The sequence below is a fragment of the Danio rerio genome, chromosome 14, assembly GCF_052040795.2.
Source record: "Danio rerio strain M-AB ecotype USA chromosome 14, GRCz13ab, whole genome shotgun sequence".
In the NCBI taxonomy this organism is placed as follows: Eukaryota; Metazoa; Chordata; class Actinopteri; order Cypriniformes; family Danionidae; genus Danio; species Danio rerio.
The window spans coordinates 28,323,674-28,349,625 of NC_141034.1; the positions used below are offsets into that span (position 1 = coordinate 28,323,674).

The following is a 25,952-nucleotide window of genomic DNA, read 5'->3' on the forward strand; positions in this document are numbered from 1 at the left end:
GAATTGCTTTTATTTTAGTTCTAATACAGCATCTCTATTTGGCAAATCATATCCTCAAGATTCAATCACTTTATTTATTTTATGCAATGTTCGAATATAAAAAAACATGTAAATATAAATCTCTGTATATCTATATTTATATAAACCTGCCTAAACATAGCCTCCATATTCAGTAACGATATACTATATGTAATATAGTGCAAAGAATGCTTGCTGTCGTATTAGTTACATTATTACGCATCTGACTGTAGATATGTAAGATATGTTTGTTTGTTTCATTAACGTGCATGTAATTGTTATATAATTGAAATACTTGATTAAATACAAGCTGTAAAGGAGTGAAGTCCAGATCTAGCACATACAGTACAACCCTGTGTGCTTCTTGGAAGGAAAACGAAGACATTACATAAAAAAAAAAAATGCAAAAAAAACAAAACAAAACAAAAAAAAACACGTGCTTATTGTGCCTTGAAAATATTAGCCTAAAAATAAACTGTGGAACCCGAGCAGATGTATTATAGTGAAATGTCCAAATATAACAGTTGTATTCAGCATTATATTCAGATCTGTGCTTGGAATATAAACAAGCTGTCTCCGTATGATAAAGCGCCCTGATTGGATCACTAATGTGTTTGCTGCATCTGGGATTCGCCCAAACAGATTAGTTGAACACAGGAATAACTTCAGCGTATGGTGTCTCATGGAAAGCTGGCCTGCCTGTGTTCTAGCCAAGTCCACAGCAAGCCACTGGTGTTTTCAAGTAAAAAATAGCAGGTTTTTTTCTCTCTCTCTCTCTCGCTCAGAGCCACTGAGAAGAGCCAGAAGTTGGAACTGTAGTCGGCTGGCTTTAGACCCAGAAACTGGGTTAAGTCTACACAAGAAGCTCAGGGTATTACTGACAATAATATTGAAATGGGTGAATTATTGTTTACTATAGCTAGGAAAGAATTGTTTTGGGTCCTTGCCACGTGATTGGTTAATAAAATGTTTGGCGCTGATTGCTGGTTTAAGAATAAGCAACGGCCTGTATAGTTCTGCTTTTCATCAGCCTAAAGATTACAGTAATTACTCTGACCAATCATATTTTAATTCACTCAGGAATTCCAGTGAACACGTGGGCAAAATGTGATCAGCTTTTGGGGTTAAGCCTTTAAAGCATACTTTCAAACTGTTTCAAAAAAAGGAATGAGGGGGGATATCTGTGTACAACTATTATGTGGAATGATAGATTACATATAAATAAAGATAGTATTTGTTCAAATTGTATTAGACAAAAATAAAAACACAAGATAATTTCTTACTCAGGTGTGTCTTTTTTTCTGTGTTTGTTCAATTATATGACGTCATGAATATGAATATTTTAAAAACAGTCAACATGTCAGTGGTTAGAATTGAACAAGTTTATTTAGCAGAAGAACTGAAGTTTTTCTGTCATTTTAGATGATTTGCCGATTTTAAAAATGCTGTCAGAACTTTATAACATAAAACAAATATCAGCATTTTCAAACCAATAAATCCAATTCAGGATTATAATGAAAATGTACCGCTATATACATTTCTGAAGAGCTCCAAATACGCCCCTAAAGAAATGTATTTTTGCAGTTTTTGTTGAATCCACCAGAGGCCACTGTGTACGCTTTTACAGATCTCCAATTTCTATCGCAAGTGCTATTTATGTCTGCTGTTCTCGCATAAATCCACCAGAAGCTGCTATGTATGCTTTTACAATCTCTAATTTCTATCCAAGTGTCATTTATGTCTGCTGTTCTCATGTAAATCCACCAGAGGCCGCTGTATACACTTTTTCAGATCTCCTATTTCTTTTACCAGTGCCGTTTCTGCCTGCTGTTCTCATGAAAATCCACCAGAGGCCACTGTATATGTTTTTTCAGATCTCCAATTTCTCTTGTGAGAGCCTTTGTTCCTGTTGTTCTTGCATAAATCCACCAGAGGCCACTGTTTACATTTCTTTTAGATCTCCCAATTTCTCTCACAAGTGTCGTTTGTGACTGCTGTTCTCACGTAAACTGACCATTGTCGACTGACTGATCGAACCTTCCTCCTTCTTCCCTAAACCCAACCAATAGTGTTCTCAAAAGCACCAACTGACCCGTCCACCAACTTCCCTAAACCCAACTGACAGTTTTCAAAAGCAATCCAGAAAAAGAAAATCCTTCACTTGATTTTTACCACATTTTCAGATTTTACCACATTCTCACCCTGTTATTTACTTTTGTTTTATCTGCTTTTTGGAACTGTTCTTCACCAGAAGAATTTAAGCCCTCAGTCCACCCGCACTGCAGTTGTTCAAGTTAAATTCAGTCACACAGCAGGCTGTACTATTTGTGTTTGGTTCATTAAATCATGCATACACAGTACTATCAGTTCACTGCTTCTCAATGTAACGTTACTGTTCTAATAAGTGAATGAGAGTATAAATTGGATAATTTATTTAGTCAGAGGGGGGTATTAGGCTTGTTCAAAAGTAATTAGTTTGTGGATAAGTGCTTACTGGAGACGCAAATCTTTTCAAATGATTTAGTTCCATTTGATGAACTAGTTAAACTGGTTCACTTAGAAGATCTGGTTAAAAAGATTCGTTCGATCATGATAGAGAAATAAAAGTCATTATTGGGCACAAATGTGTTAAAGCAATAGCTTAAATTGTCTGTATTTAATGCTATCACCGTGGGGCTGTCATGTCCACTCTTTGTTTTTGTAGCAGGAGCAACAGCGAGGATGATTGCAGGAGAACCAGCTTGATCTGGCCAATTGCAGCAGGACTACAGACTCTGAGGTGCGAAAGGTTCAAACACCTGCCCGCGAACTATATTTACTTCTAAATAGCTTCCAGTAAGATTATTTATCAAATACATTCACAAATACAAAAACGAAGGAGGTTTTTGCTATAAATTTAGTTTGTTTCAGTTAGTTTTGTATGTACACAATACAGTTTCAGTTAGGCCTAGATTTAAAAAAATAACTTGTTTTTGTTTTTATTTCAGCTAACTACAATTATTTACCATTTTAGTTTTCGTTTTTTCATTTGTTTTCGTTAACTATAATAACTTTGCACCAGACCCAGACTCCTTCGTCGAGGTCAACTCTTCCCTGTGTCTCAAGTCCACCAGCATACATGGCGAAATACTGAACAAACTGGTAGCAGCAGGAAAGCTGTTCACATGAAGGTAAGAAAAGAAACTGCGTCATACCACGCGGTAGCGTTTGTTTTAAAAACAAAATGCAGCCATACGTACTTCTGGCTACATCATTTGCGATAAGTTTAAGATTAATTTAAGCACACCTTTTAAGCCAATAAATTACTGAATTCAAATTTTATCTCATATCTGGTTCTAAAATTTATACTTAACATGATTAAATGTACAGTTATACATTTGAGAGCTGTAATGAGCATGAAGCAGTCAACAAATATAGTACCATGGCAAGAACTATCTGCTGCTTGATTTACACGCAGAGGGTGACGAATCTACAAACACATTAATCACAGCAGAACGCAAACCCAAACAGGCCTGAATTTCTAAGAATCTGCTTGCTCCAAGAGGAGAAGAAAAAAACGCACTGATTTTGGTCAGGTCTGTGTTGTCTAGAGCCAGCACTGATGATCTGAAGTTTGTTCCTCTTGACTGGCGCATAAAGCTGTCAGGGCGTGTGGCATGGGGTTGGCGCCAGGCTGCATCGGGCACCTCCACCAGCCTCCTGCAGAAACACTCAGCTCATCGCAGCATTGGGAAAAACGCTCTTTCTCTGGAATGAGACCACCGCACCGTAAACAAGCTCCCCTGCGCTCTGGCTCAGGCTCTCCTGTCACAGGCCTGAAGATCTATAAACAGGCTTTATGAGGCCCTGGTGGCTGTGGTCGAATAGCAGGCGCACTGGTTCTCAGGCCGGGCCGCTGCACCTAATATATGACAGGCTAGCGCCACAACAAAGTGGCCATTCTGAGTGCTGATGAATTTACTGAGCTGGAGGTGTGGGTGATCTGCTCAAGCAGTCAGAGACGTGTGTAGCCAGGCTTTCAAAGAGACCGTTTTTAGAGGCGTAAATCTCATATAGTTAGACAAAATAGCTTGTTCCTTTATTAAACAAATGAATAAACATTTTTAAAGATTAAAGAAGATGAAGATGTGCTACTTTCCAGGCTGTTACAGGTGGTTTTAACCTTAAATTAGGTTATTGTTTATACTCATCCTTTACTTGTTTCAAACCTGACTTACATTTTTCTGTGGAACTCACTTGCTCACATTCCTTTATCTCATTCCCTGCTTTATTTATTCAGTTTAATTCACTTCATGTTTGTTTCTATAGCGCTTTTACAATGCAAGTTGCGTCAAAGAGCTTAACATAGAAGTTCTAGTAAATTGAAACAGTGTTTGTCCAGTTTTCAGAGTTGTAGTCCAGTTTAGTTCAGTTCAGTGTGGTTTAATTTTCACTGCTGAAAGTCCAAACACTGAAGAGCAAATCCATCAATGCGCAGCTTCTACAAGTCCTAAACCAAGCAAGCCTGTAGCGAGGAACATACTTCACCAATTGACAAAAGTGAAGGGAAAAAACTTTGAGAGAAACAATTTTCAGTTGGGCACAGCCATTTCTCCTCTGGCAAAACTTCTTGTGCAGAGCTGCAGTTTAGGCACCGGAGGCTGGGGAACGCTGGACGTCCATCATGGAGAACTACAGGTGTAAGTGGGTCAATACGCAGACTCGTCTGTCACTGGGGTCTTACAGGAATAAGTCTCATGCTCACCACTTCTCCATGACCGCCACAGCATCTGCTCAGGATATGGGCTGGTCCAGGATTATATATATCATTTCTTCACAGCGTAATGAACCAGTAATCACTCTGGCAATTGCTTTACACAGTAAATGCCCTTCCAGTACAACCCCCAGTGCTGGGAAACACCCACAGTCTCTCTCATTCACTAACTACTGTCAATTTAGTTAATTCAATGCACCTAAAGCCTAGTTCACACTACAGGATTTTAAACATCAGCAGATCGCTGTGCCGTTCACACTACATGACCTGACTTTGTGTCTTTTAGGCCCCGTTTACACTAGTGCGTTTTAGTTTTAAAAGGCGTTGTAGAATGAAAACGATCCGCGTCCACACTTGCGTTTTACCCAGCGTTTCTGAACTGCTCTCCGTCCACACCAAAACGCTGAAAACGCACATCACGTGACCACACACACACACTCTCGGGCAAGCGCTCCAGCATTTCTACCCAGATGAGAGCTCTGCTTGTCGGACTGCTCATCAAGCATCTCCTGCTGGATCTAATCTCACTATATTTGCTAAACGTGATATTTCATTCATGTTGTTGTCTTTATCTAACGACATAGGCCAATTCCCTGACTTTGGTCATTGGAATCTATTAAGTTACTTGTTCACGGGTAACATGTTTTGGTTAAGCGCAAAGATAAGTTAATGATTAATCCAGGTACATTGACTGATCGCTTGCCTTTATTTCCTACAATGTATAAACTTATTGTATGTTATACTTTTATAATTATTGATTATTAAAACTGATATTCAGCAAAAGAGAGGGTGTGTTTCGTATTTTCACTGAAATTGAAAGGAGGCTGTTGTTATCGGCTCCGTTTTGTTATAAATATCTACAAAATGAAGATGACGCTCATATATGCAGCACGGCGCCTCAACATTTCTGCTGTCTGTTTAGTTGTTAATATTAAAAAGAAAATAGGCAGTTCCTTATATCAAGTTTACATTTTATTGTTGAGAAAGTGAAACAACGTAGCCAAGGTGATGTGAATGAATTTATAAAGTACACTGTTCCCTTTGAAGATTTACCCGTGTCCTCGGTATGTTTTCCATATCAAACTGAGAAGAAGAGACTGCAGCCTTGATCAAACTTGCGAAGTCTTAACTTATAAGAAGAGGATGCGAGACTGAACTGTGTGTGTGGGCTACTTAATATTGAGGAAAAGCCCCAATCAGACAGGCGAACGTTTGCAGCCCCGCCTCCGTTTTCAGATGTCTCCGTCTTTCCCCATCCACACTGAGACGGAGCAGCAGCGTTTCAGAATGAAAACGGCCTCTCCAGCGTTTTCAAAAAGCTCCGTTTTCGGCGCTCGAGAACTCCGGCATAGTGTGGACGGATGGCGTAACCGTAGCAAAACTTATGCGTTTTCAAACTAAAACGCACTAGTGTAAACGGGGCCTTAATCTCTGTGGTGTTCACACTACGCAAAACCCCGTGAACGATCCACAAGAGGGGGGTCACACACTACATGATACTTTTCACTGTGACTTTAAATATGTGTGCATTTTCTTGCCTAGGAACTTTCTGCTAACATAAACAAAACTTTCTGATGGCAAAAACATCAATTTACTTTAGATATCTTTAAAAACAGCATATTATGTGCTGTGAAATAGCTCCTGTTTGAAAGTGAAAATGAAAGCCAAGATCTTTAAGTGTTTTAGTATCTTACTACATATTTATAGGCTGTATTAAAAAAAAAGATTATATTTTTAGGGTAATGGTGTCATTAAATATGATGCCAGACATTCAAAGCTTAATTTTAATATCTCAATAATAGCTTTGAATGTAAATATGTTGTGACGATATGGCGTTTTATATAAGAACCGTCAGAATGAGCAGTATGGTAATTCTAATAGTTACAGAATTCTAGTTCCACTGTTAATATAGCCTACTCTCATGTCTGTGCTAACGCAGAATGAAGCCAGTGCACCGATGCCCATTCTGACCAATCACAGATGTTTCTGCTGAGCTCTTGAACACACAGGCACGCGGCTCATGCTGATATGCTCTCTCAATGGCTGCAGCTCGTCACTACATCTGACCACACGTGGGGTTGAGTCGGCCGACTGCTCTGGAATATTTAGCATGCTGAATGTTGGATTTCCGTCTGCTAGGTGTCGGCGACGCGTCAGCGAGCCTCGTTGATGCGTTGTTCAGTAGTTCACACATAAAGAGCGGCGAGCGCCGCGCACCCGCAGATTTCTTCCCGATCCAAGGCCCGATCTGTCGGCGAGCTCGTTAACTTCCAAATCGGGCTCAAATCAGGCTTAAAATCCTTTAGTGTGAACTAGGCATAACCTGCATGTCTTTAGATTGAGCACCTGGAGGCAGGGTGGGTTTACCCCCCTACTTAATGGTACATTAAAACATTAAAACTAGATGTATGGGGGTCAGCCCATTGTTAGTAATGAATAGCTTTCTCTGATCTCTGATTTATATCTTAAATATTAATAGTTAAAAATGTGTAAGATAGATAAATGTACATAAGACCTTGTCGCCACTTCAAGTTCTAATCAGTATCAAACCTTTAACTTAATAAACAGTTGTTAATAAACAGTTGTAGTTAAATAAATCAAGGAAGCACAACCATGAAACAGAACTCAGATAAGCTTGGAAGAAACAGCCTGAAAGGATAAATTGAGTGGACGACAGGCTTCAGCCACTGCTTAAACTCGTCTTTCTCCAACCAGGAGTACGCAAACTTACATTTTCCCATTTTGCTGTCTGTTTCGCTCTATGATTTCGCTACATGTGGAGTGTCAGTGTCACATCACCTTCCCATTTTTGTCGCAAATTACGTGACATCACCCGGACAAAGGAGCTTAGCCAGATGCACCCAGCCCAAAACAATCGCGTGGATTGAGGAAAATAAATATATTTATGTTAAGTCAAACACTCTGGACAACGCTTGAACAAAATTTAAGACCTAAGGTAAAATTTAAGAAATTTACTTTGAATACCTTTTAAGGGCCTAAATTTTCCCATAATTAATTTATCAACTTTTAATACTTTTTAAGACCCCACAGACACCCTGCACTAAGGCTGTATGATATTGGAAAAATCTGACATCGTAATATTTTCTTTTGCTGCGATATAATGCGATATGAAAATGATTTCACTAGATTATTTGAATAATAAAAAATTATTTTTTCAGACTGGTTGGGTGGATTTTGTAAGGGTGTGAATCATGTATAAAAAAAGATAAAACTGCAAGAATAATTTTTTGCGGAATGTTTTACATTTGAAATGCCTTTAAAACACACACATTGGGATATCGATGCTGAAATTATACAGTGCTCAGTATATTGACCTTATTTTTCAATGCGGAAGTGCGCTCGTTTTTGTGATTGTTTTAAAACTTCTGATTCAGTTGCCTATAGGAGAAATTACTAGGAATAGTTGTGTTTGCATTACTGTACAGTGAAAGCAGAATCATATAATAGGAAAATATGTTTCCCAGAGATGGGTTGCGGCTGGAAGGGCATCCGCTACGTAAAAACGTGCTGGATAAGTTGGTTGTTCATTCCGCTGTGGCGACCACAGATTAATAAAGGGACTAAGCCGAAAAGAAAATGAATGAATGAATGAATGAATGAGGAAAATATCAGTTTGCAACACCAAGCAGCAAACGAGCCATTTTTAACGTCTAAAAATGAATGGAAGTGAATGAGACAGGAAGTCTCGAGCCAAAATGATTCAAATTGATGCGCCCGCTAGTAGGCGGAGAATAAGGTGAATAGAGTAAACCACTCACAAATCTCTCTTTTAAATTCATATTTGTAATAGGAAGCTATGCAATATTATATTTGTGCATATACATTAGATTAGTCAGTACTAAATCCAAATCTGGAGTTTATCTAACAAAATAACTTACAATAACTGTCCAAAAACTAGTACACCCATATTTCTATGTTATAGAAAAATATTAAATGCAATTTAAAAAAAATGAAAAATTAAGAAAAGCAAAATAATTGAAAGATTTAGTTAAAATTTTGTAGGCTGCAATTTGATTTTGCAATATTTTGCTTGAATTTAAATGTATTATCTTTCTATTTATAAATTTGTTTGGTGACTAAAATATTATTTTAATAAATATATCTGTTTAATAAATCTGTTTTGTTTAAATGCACCAAAATACCTTGCCTATATTCACTGAGAAATGGAGAACAATATTTATTTTCAAAATGGGGTGTACTCAATTATACGGAGCACTGTATATTTTGCAGCCCTACTAACCACTAAGCCACCGTGCTCCCTGTTCTTTTGAACACAAAAGAAGAAATTTTGAAGAAATCTGGAAACCTGAAACCACTAACGTCCAGTGGTTTGGTTACGTGCAGTTTTTTTAGTTTTCTTCAAAATGCCTTTTCAACAGAAGTTAGTACATAAAATAGTGAGTCAAAACTAGTAGGTTTGTAAAACAGTGAGTACATTTTCATCGACATTTAACCACAATTACAGTCTTTGTACTTGAGAACTTGCCTACTTACAGTATAGAGCGTGCTGTGCTCACATTTGTAGTTCAGTTCTCTTGCTTTGTTTGTCCAAACTAAAAAAAAAAAAAGAAAATTATACATTTAGTCATGGTTCACTTATACTGTAAATAATGCAGTGTTCCACACAATTCATTCATGTTGTCTCAAAACAAACCTATTCCATTAGCTTAAATTAGGGCACCTGTGATGAAAATCATCTTTTGTGAGCTGTCTGGAGTGACTGAAACACAATAAGTCTTTTTTTTTTACTTTCCTGATGTTAAAATAAGATCTAAATCCCTTTTGAGGCCCACTGCAATGTGACATAGGAGTGTGGTTTCCCTGCCCACCAAATTGATTGACAGTCGCGTATTAACATGTTTCTATAGTAACGCATATAATCATATCAACAAGACAGGACATATGCAAAGCAACTGGGATTAAAAGATCTGTTCTGTAAGTGCATGTTTATCATGAATTTTAGCTATTTTACCATTTTTATCACCACAGCAGCCTGTCCGTACAGTTATAAAAGAAGACGCTTTAATCCCGGTTTGTGGACATTCAATCAGGTTTATTTTCTACATTAACATAATGGATATCCATACAGCAGTGCATATTCACATGTGTCCTGTCACATTTGCATGCAAAAACAGTGCAAAGTAAAAGACGCGTTTGGTGTGTGTGCGGGACTGAACTTTTTAACATTGTGTATGACTCATCGTTGCAACTCCACAACAAACACATCAAATAATCATTGGGAAAGTTCTTACAGTAGTATTTCACACAAACATTATGTGAGATCTCCTTCCTCCATTTCTGTCACTGTGCTGTTTATCTTACGCAGCTGAGGCGGTGATTGAGGCACACTGACTAAAACTAGCTACAGTGTGTTCAGAGCAGAAAAATTACTTCTGAAAGCTATATTAAATAATCTGATGGCTGTTTTGAGCTGAAACTTTACAGACACATTCTGGAGACACAAAAGACTAACCTTAAATCTTCAAAAAGGGGTAAAATAGGTTAACAAATTCAAGTATGTTAAACAAAAAAATAGGTTGCCCTAAATAACAAGAATTATGTTGTTTAAGCTCATTTTAAATAAGTAGTTTTGTCATTTTTTAATTTTAACCTAAAGATACAAAACCACAAGAAACAACCTGTTATTGACATGTGATAGTATTTTTATCAATTGATCAATTGTGAAGAGTTTATAAAATGTAAAAAGGAGTCAAAGAAGTGCCAGGAATTCCTCCATCACACAGACAAATGAAGATCTGCTAGAAAGGCGACACTTTTCTGGCATCTGTACGGAACTATAATGGGCAACACTGTGACTATGTGAAAACCCAAACATGCTTGAGCATTCTGTCCAGTTCATAGTCACATCTTGAGACATAATGTCCTATTTTTGGTTTGTTTAGATGTTTTCGGTACGTGTTATGTTCATATTTCAGTTGAGCCACACCATAATTTGTTTGGCAGCAGACGCAGACCCATCTTTCAGAGGTCTTGCTCCGTCTGAGGTCTTGAACCGCACTGACAGTGAAGTTGCAACAGAGTTTAATTTAATTGCATTTTTTTATTATTCTATAATGTGAACACCTTTACACAACGAATTTGCATGTATTTGGCTTGTGTGTTCAAGTGGGACGTGAAGACTGCAAGTGTGAGTAAAAAAATGTGTTATTTTATAAAAATACAAGTTTTACAGTGCACTTTATACTTAATTTACATATTTTGTACATTTAATGATTTTCTCTGCAAATGTTAAAGCTTTTTTCAACACATTTTTTAACTAAGAATAACTAACTTCTAATAACTTTTTTGCCTTTGCCATGTTTTACTAATTATTTAGCAATATATTCAGCTTAAAATGCAATTTAAAGTTTTAAATAGATGGCATTTTTAACCCAATAAGCCTGTTAGGTTAATTAGGCAAGTTATTGGATAACAGTGGTGGGCATGGGATGACAGCCCGTTTCAAGGGGGTGGGGGGGCAACAGTATCTGTACATCAAAAGCTACTGGTCAGCCCCAAATTTAGAAAACATTTGAAATCAAATCACTTATGCACCAACATATAACCGTGCTACAGAGCTGTACAGTGCCGTGTCTTTACTTTATATCCAAAGAAAAGAAAGATCTCCAAAGCTGCCTTTTCAAGTGTCAACAAATGAAGGCAGCAGAAGTCAATGATTTATTTGAATTATTTAGCCTGACAGGTTTACAGCTTCAAAATTTTATAAATGTTTCTTAAAATAAAATACATTGTATCTAATGCAGAAAAAAATGTCATGATTTTTATCCAGACATTCAAAAAGAAGCTTTTTAAAGAGCAGTAATCACAACACCGTGAAACAGTGTTATTTTTGTTCAAGGTTATATGATACCATCAGATTCTTATATCAGCCCATGCCTAAAAGAGTGGTTGATTTTGTACTGAATCGAAAAAGAATAATATATATATTTATATATTTATAGGCTGTTTTTTCAACCAAACTAAAAGAAGTAAGACTTTCTCCTAACGAAAAGCAAACTATAGAAAATACAATAAAAAAAAAAGATCTTGCTCTGTTTGCATTACTTGACAAATATTTGAAAAAGACTACAGGAGTGGGCTACTATTTTGCCTTCAGTTGGCTAAATTAAATGACAGATTGATTGTGGCGTTTAATATATCTAACACAAACATTTACTCAACTACAATTCTCTGTATCAATTAAATATTAATATCGACAATTAACACAAATAATATGTGGTATTTAATGATACCTACACTGCAAGCTTTCCTGAACATCACGGGATTTCCTGTAGCCTAACGTTGGTTCCTGACCGTGATGAATGATGGGATATGCGTAGCTTCAAATTCGGCTCTTAAGAGGTGCTGGGATAATTTGGATTGAGAAGCTTAAAAGCTTTGCCACTTTTCAATTTTCCGGTGGCAGTCTTGCACACTTACTTCTAATTTTTTTGCACACACATTTAAATGAGCGTAGATAATGGGAAAATGTCTTTCCTTTGAACGGTCAATATCCTCGATTTAGAGCACTGCGTTACTGACCTCTAGCGGTCATTTATATTCAATGCATATAGAAAATATCTGCTTTGTTTAATTATGATCCATTATTTCTGTATTTAATGACTAATAATAACTTAAGCTTACATTTTGAATTGTGTTTGCATGTGCATGTAGCATATGACGAATTGCTCAACTGGGTTTGTTACATAAATTTTTTTTTTCCCAAAAAAACAACATATTTAGTTCAAAGAAAACAACTTAAACGTCAGAATTGTTTCACCCACTTTTTATATTTCGACCAAAATTAGCTTAGCATTCAATTGTACTGAACACCATTGAGCTATAGTATATCGTTTTTCTAACACACCCAAGGAAGCATGCTTAAATCATATACATTAAAGAAATAATTTAACCAAATTGAAAATATGTTGTTGTTTTTACTTATTGGCTGGCCTATTCTATGCTTTTCCTTTGTATGTGAGATTTTTGGCTGAAGCTTGTCCATGAATGGTCATATATACTGCAAGTTAACAGTCACCAAATTGGAAAGTCTAAAACATATGAGTAAAACAAAATTAATGGATGTTTCCTGAAAATACATTAAAGCATTTTCATCCAAAAGAAAAAGAAACTATAAGTCTGCTCAGGTAAAATAATTGTGTTAAAATACCCCAACATATAACCCAACTATAGGTTATTAGAGCACCTTCCCAACGATGGGTTATTTTGATTCAATGTTATTTTTTTCCATTCTGGTATGACTATTGCTATGTATTTCTAGTACTACTAATACATTTATAATTATGGCTGTGTAAATAAAAAGCATACAGTTTTCAAAATATGCTTTATTCCCATTACATTTAAGGTTCCAGACACTTTTGTAAAAAATAAATCAAGAATCACAAACAATGAAGAAAAAGAGCAAAGTACAGACAATTATAAACTGTGCAAACAAAGATATTATAGGATTATTAACTCAGTAAAGGCCCTGAGCGTGTTCATGAGGTGTTTGAACTTCCTACAAATAAATAAATAAAAAGCTTAAACTTCCTAACATGTAATGACATTATCTAACGCAAACACACACGTTACAGTGACTGTTTACAACATCAATTTTTATATTATATAAATTTAATTAAAAAATTTTGATTACAGCCAGCATCAAGATTGCAGATCAGGATATATATGTTATAAGAACAACTTCTGTTTGGATGAACAACCCAACTGAATTTAAAGATAAGTGATTTTTTATATGTATGTAAATATTTGTTTGCAGTATCCTGTTTTTAATGTTGTTTTTAATATTATGAAAATCATTTTATCTCATCAACATCATTGTCGACTAGTTAGTGTGTGACAGGGTGATATCAGGCAAGTTGAGCCACTTTTGTTTTAATCGTTTGAAACACCAAAAAAAAAAAAAAAACAGTGTATGACATTTAACCATGTGCTTATCATTAATAAGTACTGTTTTTAATATTTTTGTGTTGAACTGTAATAAAATATATTTGTTTAATCCCTACAGGTTTTAAAACATTAGCTGGCCCACATTTTTTATATGGCATTGTTCAGGTAAAATGAGCTGGCTGATCAGCAAATGGCCCAGTCAGACTGCTAATGAATTAGACACATTCTGATAAAACTTATGGAATTATGATTATTTTTATATTATATTTCAGAACACAGCATTTAAATTACAGTTAAATTACATTACAAAGTTCATTTTAAATGAACAAAACCAAACAAAATTTTAGTTTCAAACAATTTCATACATTTCATGAACAAAATGCAACAACAATTAGTTTTATGGTAGTAAAATAACTTTAAAGAAACTTTCAATGAATTTCATCAATAAAAAAATGTAACAAAACCCTAAACATTTGTTGTGTGTGGATGTGTGAGAGAGTGCGTGGTGTCTGTCTGTGCATGTTTGGGTTTAAGATTGATGTTTTTTAAAGGTATCATCATCAAAAATACCATTTTTTTCTTTGTGTGTACATACACATGCACACACACAAAGTTGACCCCAGATAAACACAAGTCACATACAAAACATATTTAGGAGGTAACATAAAAAGTGTCACAAATGCTACATTACAATATACAATAACAAGAATAATGTTAAAAAAGGAAAAACATAAAGGTTTAAACTCAACTCAGAAGGTGGCTCGTTTTAACTGAAATTACTGGCTCATTTTATCCGAACATATTCCGGTAAATGGGGCTGGTAACGGCATCATTTCTTTTCTTCTTATAAATATCTGGATTATTTCAAAAATCTGAATTTTATATCAGAGAAAATCAGTACATGGGCTATAAACCATTAATTATAAATGTAATATTGCATATGTCAGCACTCACCTTTCTTTTTTGGTGTGGTCTCAGAATGAGCCATTGCCCAAGCCCACTTACCAATAAATTCATTTGCTAAAATGACAAGTTATGGCAACAGCATTCTTTGCAGTCATTGGCTTTTAAAGAGATAAGACATGTCAAACTTAAATAGCCCATTTTAATCGATGGCCTAATTTGCCTGATATCATCTGAGCAATCAGAAATGTCACTGCTATTTTAAAATCTGCCACCAGGAGGCGGGTCTAGCAAAACAATAACAAGATAGAAAATTTCTACTCAAGATAGATTAACGCGTTTCAGTATGGGACTAGGCTTATTTTACATTTCGTCACCTTGGAATTATAAGGTTCTATCTGCGTTCTGAATGATTTTGAGATATTGAGGTTCAATATTTTGCATTCCATAGCAGACAGTGTGTGCATAACATTTGTTTTTTTTTAATAAAAAGTCTTAAAAATGTAAACAACTTATAAAAAACATCCCATAATGTAAATAAGATGTCATTAAATAAGAATATGTCTATAACTCAATTTTGACAAAAATGTCAGATAGAACCTTATAATTCTAGGGTGACAATTTTACAAACGAGATTAAAAAGTGTCATAAACATATACTTTAAATTAAAGTGTTATGAAGAACTATAAAGGGCAAATGATGGAAAAAGTGTATATGACAGTCACTTGTCCGAGAGATAACCTAACATACAGTGGCTTTCGCAGATGATCTGTGAATATACGGGAGGAACCAGCTGCAAATGTCCTCTTTAATTATGATTAATGGGCTATAGTGACAAAGCCTTTTTGAAATATGAGCGTATGAACATGTTTCAATATGAGCGAGTAGTCAAAACTATTCTGAACCATCCAAAGGAGAGCAGGTCACCGGACTCCCACAGGGAGCAATCATGTCTGCTGCGACTAATCCACTGCCAAAGCTCTAAACATGAGTTCATAAAGAAAACTGTTATTCCCCGAGAAATACAAGACAAATGATGTGATGAAAACCACCTGATTTACTCTTTATATATTAAAGTTCACATATAGCCTATTAGTTAAAGGTTTAAATAGACCAATTTTTAAATGTTTTAAAAGAAGCCAATTCTGCTCGCAAGGCTCTATGATACTTTGATTAAAAAAAGAAAAGTTCAAAATAATAGCTCCATTTTGAATATTATTAATTCAAACATATTTATAATGTTAAAAATGCAACTGAACACTATTACTTGAACTTTCTTTTATATTAAGAACCAAGTAAAACGTTTCCAGAATATATAAGCAAATCTTTATTTTAATGAATTCTTAGGGGTCATGTGACACTGAAGACTGAAGTATGATTAAAATTCAGCTTTAAATTACGGGAATAAATTAAATTTGAAAGTAAATTCAATGAGAAAATGTAAATGTACGATAATATTTTACAATTAAACAGCTTTTACTGTATTTTTGATCGAATAAATGAAGCCTTGAGCAGAACTGAAACGTAAACATAAATCCTATTTATTTATTTACATCTATTTAAAGATTTTGTCACTGGTACCTAATTTTTTGGCAATATTAAATGTTTTTATGAAATATTTATGAAATATTTTTTTTCAACACGAAGTCAGAGACAGGAAAAAATATTGATAATGCAACAAATAAGGAAATTGTTTTAATCAGGTTTGTTAAAAGTGCTATTTCAGGATGTTAGTTCATTTCTGCAACCATTGCTATAAACATTTAAATATTTTAAAATCATCTATAAACAAGCAATGATGCCATCCTTTAAAGCATAAATATTAAGTGCAGCAGGATGCAATTGATGAAAATTATTGTTAAATTAATTATTTATTAAAATCATTACTTATATCAACATTTATATGTGATGGAGAAAAAAAAAACATCATGCAGTGAAACAAATGAATCACTAGTGAGAAACACAATGATGTTAGTGTTAGTGTTACTGATAACACCAGTGACAACTTCAGTGAAATCTTGCAAATTAAGAGAATTAATCCATTTATGTTTTAGTTTTTTATCATTTAATACAGGAGGTCACACCTGTAAAAAGCTTTATATGAAATCATGGGATGTAATTGACAAATTTCTTATGAAAAGGTAGAGTTACAATAGATCTTTCTTTATAGTTCTTCAGGAAATATGAAGACAACAGTAAAGTTGTCACCAGAGTGGTTTTTATTGCAGAACATATTTTTTTTTCAACTGTAACACCAGTGGCATAGGGGATAACTACTTTAGTTTCATTATATATTTATAATATTTATTTAGGATTTTCCTTTTTAATGTCGTTTACATCATGCATTTGATTGTTATTAATATTTTGAATGGTAGAAAATCTGTTTTTGACATCAAAATGAAGCAATTCCTTCTGTACATGGCTTTTGTGGTGTTTAAAATTTTACAAGTAATTAAAACACAATTATTGCCACACTGGTGGCTCAAAAGGGTACTTATTCAAATAACATTGATTCATTTTACATTGATAAGAAATTATTATCCTAAAGATTTTTCCAAGTGTAAAATTGCTGTTAAGTCAAGGGACAGAAAAATACACGTTTCTGTAGAATGACCCTGATACAAAAGATTTACTTTTCTGTAGTATATAATCTAATAAAATAAGAATATGCTAAATCGTACATAATAAAAAAAGTTTTTTTTTTTTTATAATTGTCGAAAAACTTTGTAAATAGGCTAGTAAACTTCTTAGCCTGTTTGTCATCTCACACTTTTTGGGACTGAATCTTGTAGACTGAGTATTCGTTGCGTTATGAACATAAAATATGCAATTTTTTACCTGAAAATAAACTAATTTATTTATGCTAATTAAATTCCTTTATTCGACTTTTTAGAGTAATAACTGTGAAATCTGGACTAGGATATTTGATGAGCTATCTAAAATTTGGAGATTTTAAAACATTAGGATTAAGTTATTAAATAAAATCTAAATAAATGCCGTTCATTTGTTGTTAATAAGATGTTATTCTTAATTATCTTATTTTAGGGGGCGGCGGTGGAGCATTGTGGAGCATTTATTTAAAATGTCAAAGAATTTCTCAAACATTTTCTTACATTAACCATATTGAAGTTGCTCAATCAATCAGATCAAATAGTAGCATAGCTAAAACTATGACGTTTTAACAATCTCCATTCTTTAGAACGGACCAGCATGCACAAAGAGATGTTGAATGACTTGGGGAAAAAACTGGTCGACTTTGTGAAAAAGCTTAAACAGCACTGGTTAAAAAGTCTTCTTCGTGAGGTGTAAATTTGGAAGTGATTGGCAGCGATGAAGAGTGTGGCGGAAAGGTCTGTGTTTCAGTCTGTGCTCTCAGCACTGCAGCAGACTCATTTAGATAACAGCCATCTCACCCTCTGCCCCATCATTTCCTAAACAGGTCGGCCTACAGGAAGTTTTCAAGAACGTTATCCAACTCTTTATCTGCTCCAAATGCGCTGTTGAAAGACAAACCTTCAGATGCAGTTGCTTTGTGGGAGTTTGTGTCTCTTCTTCTCTTGACCATGTAGTCTGTCATAATATTTATTTCAGAAATGCATCAAACAAGACGAATTATTCCACGCTGCACCAAGCAACCTCTGTCTCAGAAACAAAAAATCTCTCAGAAACATTTGCAAGATTTCAGCTCCATCCGTCACGAGGACTGTCACTAACTGCAGTGGCGCTTAGTGGAGGAGATGCTCTATAAATCATCGTGATATAAAGCAGTTTCCATAAGCTGCGGAGTCGGTTTACGTTATTTCACCAATTATTGCAGCGATGGATAAGGGAGTGTTGATTCGCTCATAGCGAAAAGTGCTCGCGTTCATTTATCAGAAACGCCTGTCTGAGAGTCAGACGCACAGATTTTCTCCAAAACTATAAACATGAAGCTCTAGTGCAGACACGGGCACCATTTACTCCACCGCATTAACAGCTAGAGATAAAATAAACGATAATACTGTCTCCTCTGCACAAGCACAACTGATGACTAATAGAAGCACAATTTCCTTATGCCAAATTCTGTTGCCAAAAAAGCAGGAGCGCATAGAAATAGTTATATTTTAATGAATGCTTATTATTCACTTAATAAGAAATTGCTTGGAAGGACTACATTTGTGTTATAACTGTGAATTATTAAAACCTTTTTTATAAGGTTTTTGCTGCGGCGCATTAGTGGTTTAAATCTACTAGACATTTTCTTGAAAGTGATTTTTAAAAAGTTTTTAAGATTCTGTTAACTGATTTATTAAGAAACCAGAAATTGTCCTTTATGGTAAACCTTTGAACGAAACTTTATATTTAGGAGTGAAGAATTAACTTTGGTTTCTTAATGAAACTTCATTCTAAAACTGTAGGTTATAGGCTATATATATATATATATATATAGAGAGAGAGAGAGAGAGAGAGAGAGAGAGAGAGAGAGAGAGAGAGAGAGAGAGAGAGAGAGAGAAAGAGAGAGAGAGAGAGAGCCTACAGTTTCAGAACTGTAGACAAAGTTACCTATTGGGAAAATATATATGAAAATGAATGGTTATATGTTTCCAAGATTTTTTAAAATATCTTACGTTCAGCATAAAAAGGAAACTCATAGGCATGGAACCACTTGAGGTATGGAACCACCCCTCTATTCATGTTAAAAGCTTTATCGAAAAACTATTGATGAAGTAATTTCTATTTGATGATATAGTGTTAATTAGTATCAATCAAAAATAGCCTGATTAAAGCAAAATATTGTTAATTTATGATCAAAGCACATTGATAAATTAAAAAGAACAAGTTCATGCATTTTCCCGGTAATGGGTTGCAACTGGAAAGACATACGCTGAGTAAAACATTTGCTGGATGAGTTGGCGGTTCATTACGCTGTGGCGACCCCTCATTAATAAAGAGACTAAGCCAAAAAAGAAATTGAATGAATGAATGAATTAATTAATGTTCATGCAGAGACAAATCAACTAAAACTATTAAAAAATGTTGATTTCAAAAAGTTAATATTGGGCTATAAAATAATTAATGAATATTATTAAATATCGACTTATATAAATATAAATACCATAAACATATTAATACTTAATATAGAAATGTGTAATTAGACGAGATGTGTGTAACGCCTAAAAGTCACATTTTAGATTATTGTTGCAATTATATCGGCCACACTGATCTATGGATCTATATTTTATATTGTTTGGCATGTGTTGCTCTTCTGCTGCGGCTGTTCGGCGTGGGTGGGTTTCTGGTTTGTTGTCATCTGTTATCACGTCTTGATAACAAACCCAGTGGCACCAGAATCTTTCAGTGGTAGACAGTTGGGTTTGTCATTGCAGGTTTCAGGTTCCAGCAACGGCACGGTCTCATCCCTTGGAGAAAACTCGTCTCTGACCTATAGTTTCCTCTGGATTAGCCAATTAGGAGGAAAACAAACAAACTAAGTGCACAATTTCCCGCGCAGTGACAGTTCCGGTCCAAACGGCCATAGGCTTTTAAACTTTTTGCGTGCAGGAAATCTTTCAACTATGATGGAAAAATATTATTGACAAACATCACTTTGCCGCCAAGAAAACAACAACTCTTTGAATTGCAACATATAGTTTCTGATAAAAAAAAACCAACGCAATCTCACGGCAATTCGTAACTTTTTGATTATAAAAAACACACACGCAAAATGATTATCAGTTGTAAGAGCAAGAAAACCAACTAATCGACTGCAGTAATTCTTGTTTGTGAGCAAAGACGCTATTGTTAGGTGAAATTATTTCTCACACATGGACTTGTATGGAGGTTCCACAAGTCATTTTAATATTATGCGTCATTGAAAGTTGTCTGACAAATCAAAAGCTGCTGCATACAGCAAACTCCGCCCTTCTGCCTCACTGGGCACTGCATGCCTTCACTCAGACTTACCCTACACCCCAAAAGTGTGTTATGAGGGATCTATTAGAAAGATGACTTTGGGCATATACACATAACAAATTGTCATAGGTACCCCTGATAAATCCCAACCGGATTATCCAAGTGGATCATCATTCCATGGCAATGTTCTCTAGCCAAATGACTTCCACTCCTTTCTCAGTGCGGGACATACTGAACCTGGAGCAGAATCAGGAGGACATGGTCTCCCTGGACATGTCTCAGCGGCTGGACAGCGCCCTTATTCCGACCTCATCTTGCATGCTGTCCACTTTCAAACAGGAACAGTTCATGGAAATGCCATCCGGATCCTCTCTCTTCAGCGAAGACCTTCAGGAGGACAAAGGCAACAAAATCAACTCTATTAACTTCAGTGCTTCAGGCTTTTACGCGAAGAACTTCCTAGAAATGGACTATGTTAAAGACGCAAAGACAGATGACACATTTGAAGACAAAGAGAAAAAAGGTGAGCCTTAACAGTCGGGCATTTAAACCGATATAATTGAAAATACTCTTTATTTGTTTAAACATTATGCGTTTTCCAAATATTGTGTACATTTAGGTTGAATATTACAGCCTCTTTAGGACAACTGTGCGTATATATGTTTTTATCTGTCGATTCAGCTTTGTAGTAAAAATGTTTTTGGCTAAATCTAAAATGTGAAAATGTAGCCTACTTTGAAATTTTAATTTAATAAAACTATTTTTAAAAGTGTTCTAAAACGTTAATCTGAAGTTTTAAAATAAAGATCCAAAAGGGCAGAATACCTAAGGTCACTATTTTTAGTCCATATTTAGGCGTATAACGACTATTGTCACCACCCTGAATATTCGATCTACTCATAATTACGCTATTTGCAATAATAAAATAAATAAATATAATGCTTATCATATTAGTCTATGAAGATTACTGCATTAAAATATGTAAGTCATATGCGGCTGTTTTTATTATGCTTTATAATTATACTGTAAGCCTAAACAATAAAATGTTGGAAAATTAACATGTATGACCAAAACAATTAGGCTAATTATTTTATCTGTATTATTTATGGTAATTAATCTTCGGCCCAAACTTCATTATAGCACTCAAAAAATAAGCCTGTTTGCTGCTTGTTCAAACTTTTGCTGAAACAGCACAATTCTTGTTTTGAGGGGGAAGGACAACGTAAGTGTTTTATGTTCAATCCACTTAAATTTTTAAAAACTAATAGGTTAATTTAATTCCTTCATGTTATCCCAAAACAAATCGATTGTGTGGAAGCTAACATTTAATGGTGACAGGCCTAAAGTAGCCTAATTAGTAACCTGTTTAAGAATAAAATGAATATAAATAAACTTTAATAAACAACAACAAAAAAAGTTTCGGTAAGAAATAACAGAAATATATCACAGGTCTAATAACAACAAAAACAACAACAACAACAACAACAATAATAATAATAATAATAATAATAAAATGAGTAGGCTAAATTATGACAAAATTAAGTTCTAAAGCAAAATTAAAATTCTAAGATAAACGAATGAATAAAAATATATTGTTATAACATGATTAATTTTTACCGGTGGTCAAATTTTAGTCATTCAATAAAACAATTTTTTTCAGACATCGGCTGTTGTCAGGAAGACCCGGGTGAAGATCTGAAGCTGGATGATGCGGAGCGGCCCAAGCAGAGGAAGAGGAGGAAGCCTCGAGTTCTCTTCTCTCAGGCGCAGGTGTACGAGCTGGAGCGACGCTTCAAGCAGCAGAAATACTTGTCTGCACCAGAGAGAGACCACCTAGCCAATGTTCTCAAACTCACCTCCACACAGGTGAAGATCTGGTTCCAGAACAGACGATACAAGTGCAAGAGGCAGCGTCAGGATCAGACCCTGGAGATGGTGGGCATCGCACCTCCGAGACGCATCTCTGTGCCAGTTTTGGTTCGGGATGGTAAACCGTGTCTGGGAGACACGTCCACTTACAACACCTCATACAATGTGGGAATCAATCATTTCACCTACAACACCTACCCTGCGTTTAGTAATTTTCCGAGTCCAGGCAACTCGAACTACTCATGCAACTATCCGTCGAGCATGTCCAGCATCCAACCTTCACAGTCCAACAGCAACTACATGAACTTTGGTGTTGGGGATCTAAATAACGTCCAGGCTTCATTTCAATCCAGCAGTGTTCCTTCACTACATGGCATCAGAGCTTGGTGAACAAAACTACATTTACCGACAGCATTCATCTTTCTGTGGACATTTACATTCTAATGATATTTTTGATGATGAATATTATTGATTCTTGAGATATGGTTTGGCTGGGATGTTTTTTTTTTCTCTCCAAGAGACGTTTAATGTTTATGCGTGCGCATCATTTCTTTCAAAAACTGTCTGAATAATTTGCTTGCACTTGAGTTCAATTATGAGATTAACAGCACGTGGAAAATGTAGGCAGAATATTTATATTTTCACCAAATGTATGATGAGGCCTGTGCTTAAATCTCTTGCGAAATTACCAGGTTCTTTCTTTCTTTCTTTCTTTCTTTCTTTCTTTCTTTCTTTCTTTCTTTCTTTCTTGAGTTCTTTCTTTCTTGAGTTCTTTTTTTTCTTAATCAGTTAATTTTTTTTGTAAACGTTGCTTAATAAAGACCTGTATTATTGATAACCACAGTGCATCAAGGATTTTTTAACTTATTTTTTCCTTTGTGCGGAAAGTGAGCTGCAGCACGAACACGGCTCCGACTTTACCTTTTGTTAAAATAGGCTTTGCCAGTGTAAGTTTGATATGTACATTTGTTGAAGAAAAACAATAAAGGATCTTCTAGAACGTATGCAATGATTATCTGGTTTGTTAAATATAACAAATAAAACAACACAACAACAATGGCATATCCACATTTAGAAAGGCTAAACAAGCTAAGTATTTTTATTCGTCTTTTTATGAATCACATTCATAAAACTGACACACATAATAATAATAATATTAATAATAATAATAGTTAACAGTTTTGCGAAATGTGATTAATTTAATTATTCTTTTTTATTCCCTTAACTTTATTTCATTATATAATTTATAACTGCTTTATCTGAAATGAGAGCAAAGTTTTAAAACACGGGTATTGTAGCATAAATATGATTTATAAATCATGTTTATTCTTGTCGTAAGTTTGGTAAACGCAGTGCAAGTCTATAGGCGCCTTTAACTAATTTTCACAGTTTTTTTATTTTATTTTGACTGTTTATTTATTGAATGTGAATTTCTATACAGGCTTAACTCAAACTATATTTGCGAAATGTTTAAAATCAAGAAGGACCCAGGATGGAATGGTGATACTCAGTGTAACATCTGTGCTATAAACGTCTATAAAAATCGCAAACTGCTATACACTGAAAAAAGTGTTGCATGCAGAACTGTTGCAAACAATTTATTTGTGTTGAATTTAAACAAACAAATTAAGTTTAATGTTGTTCAACTTAATTTGTTTGTTTAAATGCACCCCTAAAAAATAGTTTACAACCACTTAATGTAAAAAATTTGAGTAAATCCAAGGAATCATCTTTGAATATTTTTTTCAGTGTACTTCACACTGTTAAAATATGCTGGGTTGCACATTCATTCATGTTTTCTCAACACAAATCCAATGCAAACTGATCTGACAATTGAAACCATGTCAGGTTTTTGAATCTATAAAAACATCATGTATAAAAATAATGTTGCATTAAGTGAGCATTTTCTAGATGTTTCACTAATGAAACACTTGATAAACTGATCCAAAATTTCAGGCACCTCAAAATCTAATGTTCTTTTAAAATAATTTTATTGCAATTTTTTGCAACATTTCTGCTGTGACGGGACTAACAACAAAACCATTTTGTTGAATAATTATTCCAGCAACAATAATGCTTAATCTATAATTCTTTATCATTATAATTAAAGGGGCTTAAATGTGGAGTTCAGAAATGTGCTGTTAGCCAGTAGCGACACCGCTGGCCGTTTATTGAACTACAGACAGCTAATTGTGCCTAAACTTGTGTACACACGCTCTTGATTAATGCACACACAGTAAAAATGCTATGGATTGCACACAATTTCTTTATGTTTTCTTAACACAAATTAAGTAAATTTAATAATTTTTAAAAATGTAAGTAAATTGAACATAAAAATGTAATTAAAAAAATTAGAATTTAGTTGTTTCAACTCATTTTAAATGCGTAACTTGAACAAGCAGCAAAAAGCCATATTTTTGAGTGCAGATGCCATTCATTCGTGTTTGCAATAGGTTATACACTGCCAAAAAAAATGCTGGGTTCCACATGATTGATTTGTATTACAACACAAATAAATTAGGTAATGTATTAATTTTTACAAATTTAAACATAAAACAATTAAGTTGACACCAAAGCCAACAATTGTATTGTTTTAAATAAGTAGTTTAGTAAACAACAAAAGTCATTTTTAGTGTATTACAATTAATATCTATTATTTGATTTAACAGGTCATTCAAAAAAAAAAAAAAAAACGTTTTAACCCTATTTAGTGGATTTGCAATCATTTACAGTTCACCAGCAGCTCAGATTAATTTCAAAGCTAAACTCATAATACCCCATGCACCCACAAGACATTTTTGTCAACACACAGACACCCAAATACAGAAATGGCCATTTGTGTATGCTATTCTTGTAAAGGCTGGTGTCACCGTTGATTGACAACACAAAAGTGCTCTGCTTAGTGTGCAGAATGGCACAATTTGCTTGACATAGAGAGGTAAGAGTGCACGGCCCTGCATGTAAAGACTGGGATGGAGGAGGGAATGTGATCCACATTTGCTGCCACTTAAAATGAGTAATAGACTGTCCTTGGGCATCTCTCTAGCCTCTCCACACATATCAGCAAACACAACTCCCAAAGTCTCTACTATAGCCAGTGTCTACTTACAGCACAAATATATGCATCTGTGGAAATGAGTGTCATTTTGAGTCAAATATGGGGCCACCGAGAGGTAAAGAGAAAGGTCACACAGTTACAATAGTGGCCCACTCTTCAGAGGCGTTGAAAAGAACAAGTCAGATAACATGGACGCACATCTCTAAAAATAACAGACCTTGTCCTCTGGCCACAATGGAAGGAGAATGACAGAGAGAGGGAGAGGGAGAGAGACCAGGGATGGAATAATCAGCTTTTCCGGGTCTTATCGGAGGAAAGACAGGGTTGCATGCCTCTTTATCAGCGGAGCTCTGAGCTTTTCTGAGCTTTTCCCCCCTCTGTGATACTCCTGTTGTGCCCTGCCTGACATAGCAGCTGCTGCTTCATCACTGTGCAGGATGCGAGTTTAACTCACCTAAATTGCCTGTCATACAGTAGGTTTTCAATTGACACCCGGCAGTTCATAGCTTTGGGTTCAGCTGGAGAAACTGA

The 25,952-nt window shown here is 35.1% G+C and overlaps 1 protein-coding gene and 2 long non-coding RNA genes across 4 annotated transcripts; 1 reads left to right on the plus strand and 2 right to left on the minus strand.

Moving 5' to 3' along the window:
- Positions 1 to 3: 3 nt before the first annotated feature.
- On the minus strand, positions 4 to 2,792 carry LOC147833961 (uncharacterized). Its single transcript, XR_015507490.1, has 2 exons — positions 1,876 to 2,792; positions 4 to 1,791 (listed from the first exon to the last, which is right to left on the minus strand). It is a non-coding gene; the product is annotated as an uncharacterized LOC147833961 (long non-coding RNA).
- On the plus strand, positions 1,959 to 23,367 carry nkx2-5 (NK2 homeobox 5). 2 transcript variants are annotated; one of them, XM_087280106.1, is made up of 4 exons: positions 1,959 to 2,797; positions 3,080 to 3,188; positions 20,715 to 21,017; positions 22,155 to 23,367. In XM_087280106.1, the coding sequence occupies exons 3-4, from the start codon at positions 20,753 to 20,755 to the stop codon at positions 22,751 to 22,753; spliced, it is 864 nt and encodes a 287-aa protein (XP_087136232.1). In that variant the 5' UTR covers positions 1,959 to 2,797; positions 3,080 to 3,188; positions 20,715 to 20,752; the 3' UTR covers positions 22,754 to 23,367. The 2 variants fall into 2 exon arrangements, with proteins under 2 accessions (XP_087136232.1, NP_571496.2); NM_131421.2 differs by lacking the exons at positions 1,959 to 2,797; positions 3,080 to 3,188 and having other exon boundaries at positions 20,574 to 21,017.
- LOC141377519 (uncharacterized) lies at positions 4,066 to 12,090 on the minus strand. The gene is made up of 5 exons (XR_015507477.1): positions 12,050 to 12,090; positions 9,287 to 9,345; positions 7,095 to 8,352; positions 4,763 to 4,977; positions 4,066 to 4,689 (listed from the first exon to the last, which is right to left on the minus strand). It is a non-coding gene; the product is annotated as an uncharacterized LOC141377519 (long non-coding RNA).
- Positions 23,368 to 25,952: the final 2,585 nt, after the last annotated feature.